General features: G+C 52.9%; 1 protein-coding gene across 1 annotated transcript; it reads left to right on the forward strand.

Annotated features, from left to right (window-relative positions):
* Positions 1–8,990: 8,990 nt before the first annotated feature.
* Positions 8,991–9,809, forward strand: LOC132581939 (uncharacterized protein K02A2.6-like; the record flags this gene model as incomplete). Its single annotated transcript, XM_060253430.1, has 2 exons — positions 8,991–9,030; positions 9,103–9,809. Coding segments are annotated over 2 exons (747 nt in total), but the record flags the coding sequence as incomplete, so codon positions are not given.
* Positions 9,810–10,441: the final 632 nt, after the last annotated feature.

Consider the following 10,441-nt stretch of genomic DNA (forward strand, 5'->3'; position numbering starts at 1 on the left):
CTAGAAGCCGGTGCAGGGGTTCGGCCACCGCTGCCTTGTGGGGGAGAAAAGCATGATAAAAGTTTAGGAGGCCGAGGAAGGCCTGGAGTTCTTGCTTGTTGGTGGGCGCTGGAGCATCTCTGATGGCACGCAGCTTGGCGTCGGAGGGGTGGACCCCCTGGGCATCGATGGAGAACCCCAGGAATTCCACCCGATCCACGCCCAGGAGGCACTTCTCCCATTTGACCTTGAGGCCGGCTGTTTCAAAACGTTGTAGGACTCCTCTAAGGCGGGCGGCGAATTCTTCAGGCGAGGCTGCAGCGATCAGCACATCATCGAAGAATGGAGTGACTCCGGGAAGTCCTTTTAAAAGAGAGTCCATTAGTTCCTGGAACAACCCCGGAGCCACACTCACGCCAAACTGCAACCGCTTTACTCTAAAGGCCCCCCGGTGGGTCACAATTGTTTTGGCGTTGGCCGTGGCCTCATCCACCGGCAGCTGTTGGTAAGCTTGGGCCAAGTCCAACTTGCCAAAAATTTTTGCGCCGGCTAGGGTGGCTAAAACGTGGCTGACGATGGGCACAGGGTATGCGTGGGCCTGAAGAGCCTTGTTGAGGGTGCACTTATAGTCTGCACAAATCCGCACTTCCCCACTGGGCTTGACTGGAGTCACAATGGGAGTTTCCCAGGTTGTGTGGGTGACAGGCTCTAGTATTCCCTGTGCAATCAGTTTATCCAGTTCCTCCTCAATTTTAGGCTTGACCGCGAATGGAACTCGCCACGCTTTAAGCCTAATAGGCCGCACTGTGGGGTCGAGGTGTAGTGTAACCGGGGGACCCGTGTAGCAGCCCAAGGTGCCATCGAAAACGGCCGGGAACTCTTCGCAAACCTTGTTAAAGTCCACTCCGACAGTCTTATTGACCCCCCTGATCTCTATTCCCAGGGGCTTGAACCAGTCGAGACCCAAAAGGTTTGTAAGGTGGTTCTTGACCACTAGCACTTGTAGCTGGCTCTTGAACCCCTTGTATTGGACTGGGACCGGGCCCACTCCCAAGAAAGGCACCTTATTCTTCTGGAAGTCCACTAAAGTAAACCCCGGGTCCCTGAGACGAGGCCTCAGCCTGGTGGGGATTTTAAAAAATGTCTCTGCCGCTATAATAGATGACGCTGACCCAGAGTCCACCTCCATTTGGCAGGGCACCCCCCCGATCCCTATATTGACCCGGATTTTGGAGGGCCTGACTGGCGAGGGTAGGTACTGTACCGGGTATGTGTGGGCGTGGAGAGCGTCGGTCTCGAAGTCTGGCTGGCCTTCGGAGTGCGCAGATCTTTGCGGGACGCGTGCTCGGGATGTGGATCTGCAGGCACAGGCGATGTGGCCTTCCTTGTTGCAGAGTCGACAGGTGGCATTCCGGAATCGGCAGGTCTTTCGCTCATGCTGGCCCCCGCAGCTTGCACATGCAGGTGGTGTCTTGTGTCTCATGCCCTGTGGGGCATGGGTGGTCTTCCTTCCTGCTGAACGATAGCCGGTTTGTAGAGCTTTGTCCTCGTCTGAGTCCTCTGTAGATGGTTCAGGGTTGATCTGGTGTGCCGCAGCCTGTCTTGTCAGCCGTGGCTCTGCTGATCTGCCCTTCTCCCAGCTGGTGGCCATGTCGATTGCCTTTGTTAGGTCGCACTCGGAGAGGGACAGGAGTTTCTGTACTAGTTTTTCGTCCCTCAAGCCCCATACAAACTGGTCGAGAAGGGCTTCGTTGAGGTCTGCGAAACTGCATCGGCTTGCCACCCGGCGCAGGCTTGTCAAGAACGCCATCGTGGTTTCGCCTGCCTTCTGTGTCCTTTGTCGGAAGTCCCAGTGCCGGGTGAGCTTGGTTGGCTGGGGCTGGAAATACTTCTCCAGAGCGCTGATGATGTCGTCCACCGGCGTCTCTGAGAGCTTCCTGGGTTGGAGAAGAGCCCTGGCTAAGTCCACGGTCTCTGTGCCACACGTACTGATAAGCAGAGCTCTCTGCATGGTAGTCTCTGTAATCTTCCGGAAGGTCAGGTATGACTGGAAGCCTTCGACCCACGAGTCCCACAGCTCGGGGCGATCGATGCTAAAGGGCTGTAGGAGGTTGGCTGGAGCCTCCATTCTTGGCAGCGTGTCTGGGCGGCTTGCGAGCTGGGGTGTGCGCAGAGCGGAGGTGCGGACCCAGATGGCTTGGATTTAGCCACCTTTCCGTGTTCCTGGTTCTGTTGCTGGTTCTTACTGGCATCCCACCTTCGTCGCCAGTGTAAAGTACTGGGGTTGGCGCAGTAAGAGACCAGAGTCGGAGAGTGATTTCAGCAAGCTTTACTTCAGGAACACAACACAGACTGAGCTCTATTCAAACCTCCCGCTCCTTTATACAATTCTTGCCCCCTTCTGATTGGACCTTAACTGTGTACATGGATTGGCTATTTACAGAGGCCTAAGGGCCTATCAGGGTACAGTATGAGCCTAGATGTTGATTGGCTACTTATGTTTCAATCCTTCCCCTGATTGGGCACGCTTAGGCCTTCTCTGGAACCCTGGTGTGGAGTACAAGCTTGGCTTGTTCAGCTTCCCTCCAAAAGTAACAGTTCCCTCCAAAAGTAACAGTTCTCCATTTGAACCTAGGACACAACAGCGACCCTTCCCAATTTAGTATCTGCAAATTTAATAAGCATTCCCTCTATTTCTTCATCCAAATCATTGATAAAGATGTTGAACCAAAGCAAGTCCCGGGACAGATCCTTGAGGCACTCCACTTGTCACTCCTGTCCAAGAGGATGAGGTCCAGCCCACAGAACAGATGAGTTCAACGTCCCTGGTCTAGGCCCCAGAGCCACAGGAAGTGGTCTCCACAGCCAAAGACAGCCTCAGCAGTGCTGGGAGAGAAAGCAAGCACAAAGCAAAAGTGTAGGATCCATGTCAAAATAATGGTCAGCCTCTGATTTTTATCAAACATGCCAAATCTCTGAAGCATTAGTAATTTTTATTTGGTAGTCTTACTGTAAAGCTTCAGCCAATTATGTGTACTGGCCTAGCATGGGGTGATATGGCAAAGTCATATTGTTAGAGTGTTGGCAAATGAAAGCAAAATTTAAGTGACCTTGATGGAATCTCTCCTTTTCCCATTTTCTCACAGGCTTTTGTTCGCCTTTGTTCTAGCACAAAAATATCCATAATAGCAAGGGCCCATAGCTGGCTGGCTGGCTATACAGAACTTCGATGTCGCCTTTATTCTGTCCAAAACAGCTTTTTGTGATGTGCCTTGAAATTACAGAAGAGTTCTTCTTGCCAGAAGGCAAATCTCTGTAACTCCATTGTATGGAGAAAAGGGAGTAGTCTACGTTGGCTGAGTACCTCACGGGTTCTGCGGACAGGATGAGAGGAAACAAAGGAGGTATGGCATGGTCAAGAAGAGAAAGAAAGAGACAATGACATTCTTTATGACAAAAGAAGGAAACATTTTATTTATTTATTTAGACTTTTTCGACTGCCCTTCCCTGCTCCGGGTGGTTTACAACAATTTGACTCAATACAAAATATAAAAAAATCAAGTCAAAAACCATTAAAACATAATATTTAAACCATTCAGAAACATTTAAACATGTTAAAACAAGATGGCAGTGCTAGTATTGCTAGCATTCAGCCACAGAGGGGAGGGGGAGGGGGCCAAATAGATGTAGAGGACCTTAGCTGGCCTGGCAGAACATCTCTGTTGGGCATGGATGCCACTTAGCAGACAGTTCCACCAGGTTGGGGCCAGGGCAGAGAAAGCCCTGACTCTTGTCAAGACCAGCTGACCCTAGACTATCAGGCACTCTAGGCAAGGCTAACTTCTGGCATCCCCCCTCCCCCCCGCACTGATAACATCACCAGGTCACATGGGGGCCACCCAATTCTGCACCCCCAGAAGTCTGGAGCCCTAGGCGATTGTCTAGTTTGCCTAGTGGCAGGGCCAGCCCTGGCCAGATATCTTTTGGGCCAGGGATCACCAGAAGGTTCTTATCTGCTGATCTTAATGTCCTTCAGGGACATTCCAGGAGATGCAGTCCTGAAGGTATGTGGGTCTCTGGCCATCAAGAGCTTTGAAGGCAAGCACCCAAACCTTGAATCTGATCCGGTGCTCCACTGGCAACCAATGCAGTTTGTGCAGCACTGGATGTAGGTGTGCCAGTTGGAGGTTCTGGGTCAGTCTCAAGGGTAGCCCTACATAAAGTGAGTTGCAGTAATCCTGCCTGGAGGTGACTGTTGCATGGAGAGCCAGTTTGGTGTAGCAGTTAAGTGTGTGGACTCTTATCTGGGAGAACTGCTTTGATTCCCCACTCCTTCACATGCACCTGCTGATGTGACCTTGAGTCAGTCACAAGTTCTCATACAGCCGTTCTGCTCAAGAGTAGTTCTGGGAGAGCTCTCTCAGCTCCACCTACCTCACAGGGTGTCTGTTGTGGGGAGGGGAAGGGAAAGGAGATTATAAACTTATCTGAGACTACTTTGGGTAGTGAAGGGTGGGGCATAAAGCCAATCTCCTCCTCCTCCTCCTCTTCTTCTTCTTCTTCTTCTTCTTCTTCTTCTTCTTCTTCTTCTTCTTCTTCTTCTTCTTCTTCTTCTTCTTCTTCTTCTTCTTCTTCTTCTTCTTCTTCTTCTTCTTCTTCTTCTTCTTCTTCTTCTTCCCAGGTCAGGGCATGTGCATATAGCATATGCATCACACATTATCCTCAGATTTATTCCCTGCAACCATTGGTGGAAACACTGGCTACCAACATTTGGCATATGAAATTTTTGAAGGAGTTTGTATTTGGTATGTAGCAGCCAACAATTGTCAGTATCTGGTTACTGACATGCAGCAGCATTTAACATCTGACAGTCCAACAGCAGTTGGCATCAACAGCATTTGATATGGAGCAGTCAACATATCCTACAACTAATAAGCCATTTTTATAACCCAGTTGCTACAATCTCAGCCCCTGACAGAATTTTGTAAAAAATCACTTCCTGTGTGTTGAACCTGAAAATATCTTTTAAGTAACCAAATGGCCTTTAACAATTCTAACCACCTCCAAAACTATTATTCTTGTACTATGGCGCTCAGCCTTTTGTGAATTCTTGCTAATGTTTCATAACGTATGTCAGTACTCTGGTCTCCATATTAAGGACTGGAGGCTGAGAATGTTTTGCCAAAGCTGCCTATTAAGTTCATGGACATGAGAGAAGAACTGTTCCACTCATGTTTTTCATTTATTTCTTTTTATGTTCTACTCTCCCCTCAGGCAGGCTCAGGGTGGGTTACAACTTCACAGAATAATAGTCGAAATTCGAATAATTAAAACCTTGTTTCATTAATTTTTTATTTCAAAGCGGAATATAGTCATTTTTTTATTTCAAAGCGGAATATAGTCAAGATGGATTTGGCTCAGCAGCAATGTTCAGCTTGGCTGGTTCCATTTGTAACATATCCCACAGGGCCCTAATCTCAAGAGGGAACTTGTTCCCAGCTGGGGCCAGACAGAAAAAGCCCTGACCCTAGTTGAGGCTAGCCAGATTACCCACCAAACACCTCTTAAAACCAGTCTGCTTGTGATGCTGGGAGTTCTGGAGTTCCTATGTGTTTGTCCTTTCCAAACAGCAGCTGCATAGGTGCTGAATTTGGATTAGGACTCTGTCATGGGGCAGAGGGGACGATTAGCCCTTTATCTTGCTCCATGTGTTACCTGACTTCCCCTCAAGCCACTAGTTCTGATATACCTATACACTAACTAGCTCTTGGATTATGTTGTGTCCTAGGCTCAAATGGGAGAACTGTTACTTTTGGAGGGAACTGTTACTTTTGGAGGGAAGCCGAACAAGCCAGAGCTTGAACTCCACACCAGGGTTCCAGAGAAGGCCTAAGCGTGCCCAATCAGGGGAAGGATTGAAACATAAGTAGCCAATCTACATCCAGGCTCATACTGTACCCTGATAGGCCCTTAGGGCCCTGTAAATAGCCAATCCATGTAGATAGTTAAGGACCAATCAGAAGGGGGGAAGAATTGTATAAAGGAGCGAGAAGTTTGAACAGAGCTCAGTGTGTTGTGTGTGTGTTCCTGAAGTAAAGCTTGCTGAAATCACTCTCCGACTCTGGTCTCTTACTGCGCCGATCCCAGTACATTACACTGGCGACGAGGATGGGATGCCAGTAAGAACCAGCAACAGAACCAGGAACACAGAAAGGCGGCTAAATCCAAGCCATCTGGGTCCACACCTCCGCTCTGCGCACACCCCAGCTCGCAAGCCGCCCAGACGCGCTGCCAAGAATGGAGGCTCCAGCCAACCTCCTACAGCCCTTTAGCATCGATCGCCCCAAGCTGTGGGACTCGTGGGTTGAAGGCTTCCAGTCATACCTGAGCTTCCGGAAGATTACAGAGACTACCATGCAGAGAGCTCTGCTTATCAGTACGTGTGGCATGGAGACCGTGGACTTAGCCAGGGTTCTTCTCCAACCCAGGAAGCTCTCACAGACGCCGGTGGACGACATCATCAGCGCTCTGGAGAAGTATTTCCAGCCCCAGCCAACCAAGCTCACCCGGCACTGGGACTTCCGACAAAGGACACAGAAGGCAGGCGAAACCGCCATGGCGTTCTTAACAAGCCTGTGCCAGGTGGCAAGCCAATGCAGTTTCGCAGACCTCAACGAAGCCCTTCTCGACCAGTTTGTATGGGGCTTGAGGGACGAAAAACTAGTGCGGAAACTCCTGTCCCTCTCCGATTGCGACCTAACAAAGGCAATCGACATGGCCACCAGCTGGGAGAAGGGCAGATCAGCAGAGCCACGGCTGACAAGACAGGCTGCGGCACACCAGATCAACCCTGAACCATCTACTGAGGACTCAGACGAGGACAGAGCTCTACAAACAGGCTATCGTTCAGCAGGAAGGAAGACCATCCACGTCCCACAAGGCATGAGACACAAGGCACCACCTGCATGTGCAAGTTGCGGGGGCCAGCACGAGCGAAAGACCTGCCGATTCCGGAATGCCACCTGTCGATTCTGCAACAAGGAAGGCCACATTGCCTGCGCCTGCAGATCCAAATCCAGAGCACGCGTCCCGCAAAGATCTGCGCACTCCGAAGGCCAGCCAGACTTCGAGATCGACGCTCTCCATGCCCACCAATACCCGGTACAGTACCTACCCTCGGCAGTCAGGCCCTCCAAAATCCGGGTCAATGTAGAGATCGGGGGGGGGGGGTGCCCTGCCAAATGGAGGTGGACTCTGGGTCAGCATCATCTATTATAGCAGCAGAGACATTTTTTAAAATTCCCACCAGGCTGAGGCCTCGTCTCAGGGACCCGGGGTTTACCTTAGTGGACTTCCAGAAGAACAAGGTGCCTATCTTGGGAGTGGGCCCGGTCCCAGTCCAATACAAGGGGTTCAAGGGCCAGCTACAAGTGCTAGTGGTCAAGAACCACCTTACAAACCTTTTTGGTCTCGACTGGTTCAAGCCCCTGGGACTAGAGATCAGGGGGGTCAATAAGACTGGCGGAGTGGACTTTAACAAGGTTTGCAAAGAGTTCCCGGCCGTTTTTGATAGCACCTTGGGCTGCTACATGGGTCCCCTGGTTTCACTACACCTTGACCCCACAGTGCGGCCTATTAGGCTTAAAGCGCAGCGAGTTCCATTCGCGCTCAAGCCTAAAATTGAGGAGGAACTGGATAAACTGATTGCACAGGGAATACTAGAGCCTGTCACCCACGCAACCTGGGAAACTCCCATCGTGACTCCAGTCAAGCCCAGTGGGGAGATGCGGATTTGTGCAGACTATAAGTGCACCCTCAACAAGGCTCTTCAGGCCCACGCATATCCTGTGCCCATTGTCAGCCACGTTCTAGCCACCCTAGCCGGCGCAAAAATTTTCGGCAAGTTGGACTTGGCCCAAGCTTACCAACAGCTGCCGGTGGATGAGGCCACGGCCAATGCCCAAACAATTGTGACCCACCGGGGGGCCTTTAGAGTAAAGAGGTTGCAATTTGGTGTGAGTGTGGCTCCGGGGTTGTTCCAGGAACTAATGGACTCTCTTTTAAAAGGACTCCCCGGAGTCACTCCATTCTTCGATGATGTGCTGATCGTGGCAGCCTCGCCTGAAGAATTCACTGCCCGCCTTAGAGGAGTACTACAACGTTTTGAAACAGCCAGCCTCAAGGTTAAACAGGAGAAGTGCCTCCTGGGCGTGGATCGGGTGGAATTCCTGGGGTTCTCCATCGATGCCCAGGGGGTCCACCCCTCCGACGCCAAGCTGCGTGCCATCAGAGATGCTCCAGCGCCCACCAACAAGCAAGAACTCCAGGCCTTCCTCGGCCTCCTAAACTTTTATCATGCTTTTCTCCCCCACAAGGCAGAGGTGGCCGAACCCCTGCACCAGCTTCTAGACAAGAACCGACCCTGGGTGTGGGGCTGCCAGCACGCTAAAGCCTTCCAGGATATCAAGGGCCTCCTGATGTCCAACTCCGTCCTTGCCCATTTCGACGAGACCCTGCCCTTGGTCCTTGCCTGCGACGCATCCCCTTATGGCGTGGGGGCAGTTCTGGGCCATCGACTCCCTGATGGGACTGAAGTCCCTATCGCGTATTACTCGTGAACCCTCTCGTCGGCGGAGCGGAACTACGCCCAAATCGACAAAGAAGGGTTGGCAGTCGTGGCCGGCGTAAAAAAATTTCATGATTACATCTACGGCCGGCCCTTTACCCTCTATACGGACCACAAACCCCTCTTGGGCCTCTTTGCATCGGACCGGCAGACCCCTCAGGTGTTGTCCCCACGGGTCCTCCGTTGGTCCATGTTTCTAGCCGGCTACACTTACACCCTAGTGCATCGGCCGGGCAAGGCAATGGGCCATGCTGACGCCCTGAGCCGCTTGCCGTTGCCTGACGTGGATCCCGATCCAGCCCCGGCTCATCAGATCCTGCTGATGGACATGCTTCTGGACAGGCCATTGCTCGCCCGCGACGTTGCTGCCCGCTCCGCTCGTGATCCAGTCCTCTCCCGTGTCTTGGACTGGGTGGGGAGGGGGTGTCCCAAGGGCTCGACTGGGCCAGAATTTACTCCGTTTGCAGCCCGGAAAGACGAACTATCCACCCACAAAGGCTGCCTACTATGGGGCAACAGAGTCGTCATCCCCAAACCCTTGCAAGACCAAGTGCTGAGAGCCCTGCACGAGGCACACCCGGGCATAGTCCGCATGAAGGCTTTCGCACGGAGCTATGTCTGGTGGCCCGGCCTCGATGCAGAAATTGAGGCTTGGGTTAAAAGGTGCCCGTCGTGCCAGGTGTCAAGGCCTGACCCCCCACGTGGCCCAGTGCAATCATGGGAATCCACCAAAAACCCCTGGTCAAGACTGCATATGGACTTTGCTGGCCCCTTCCATGGGCGGACTCTACTCATACTAGTGGATTCATACTCCAAGTGGTTGGAGGTGGTCCAGGTGCCCTCGCCATCGTCGCAGGCGACCATCAGGGCTCTGAGGGCCATCTTTGCAACCCACGGTTTGCCGGAGACCATCGTCACCGACAACGGCACAGCATTCACGTCCGCAGTGTTCCAGGACTTCTTGGCCAGGAACCTCATCAGGCACATTCGCTCTGCCCCGTTTCATCCAGCCACCAACGGCCAGGCAGAGCGGATGGTGCGCACGGCAAAGGAGGCCTTGAACCGTCTGGGCCCCTCAGACTGGCCAAAAGACTTGGCGTGTTTCCTAATGGCCTACCGGACCACACCCACCGCCTCCACAGGTCGCAGTCCAGCAGAACTCCTCATGGGCCGCCGCATCACCACCCTGCTGGACAAGCTGCACCCTGACCGAGCCCCAGACAGGCGACCGGCACCGGAACACCTTAAAGCCCCCAGAGGGTTCTACCCAGGTGAGACAGTGTGGGCACGGAACTATGCCACCACTGGCCCCGCCTGGCTCCCTGGAATGGTGGACCACGTCACCGGACCGGTCTCCTATGCAGTGACCTTGGAGGGTGGACATCTCCTGAGGCGACACATCGACCAACTCCGAGGTCGCCTGCCTGCCGGGGAGCCAAGGTAAGAGGCTCCAGATCCGGACAACGTAAGTCCCCGAGAGCCTGACACAGAACAGGGTTCCGTGGAGCCCGCTTTGGCCCAGCAGGAGGAGACCCCCCCCGACTGCGCAGCTGAACCCAGGTCTCCCGGGTCCGCGGTCACAGATGTCTCCAGCTCTGCAGCCGCGGAACCACCAACCGAGTCGGAACGCCCAGTCCCCTCGGAGCTCCGACGCTCGACACGAGACCGCCGCCCTTCGGCATATCTCCAGGACTATGTCACCCGATAGCTGGAACTATGGGGGGAGGGGTGTTGTGTCCTAGGCTCAAATGGGAGAACTGTTACTTTTGGAGGGAAGCCGAACAAGCCAGAGCTTGAACTCCACACCAGGGTTCCAGAGAAGGCCTAAGCGTGCCC

Source organism: Heteronotia binoei, chromosome 13 (assembly GCF_032191835.1).
Source record: "Heteronotia binoei isolate CCM8104 ecotype False Entrance Well chromosome 13, APGP_CSIRO_Hbin_v1, whole genome shotgun sequence".
Lineage (NCBI taxonomy): Eukaryota > Metazoa > Chordata > Lepidosauria > Squamata > Gekkonidae > Heteronotia > Heteronotia binoei.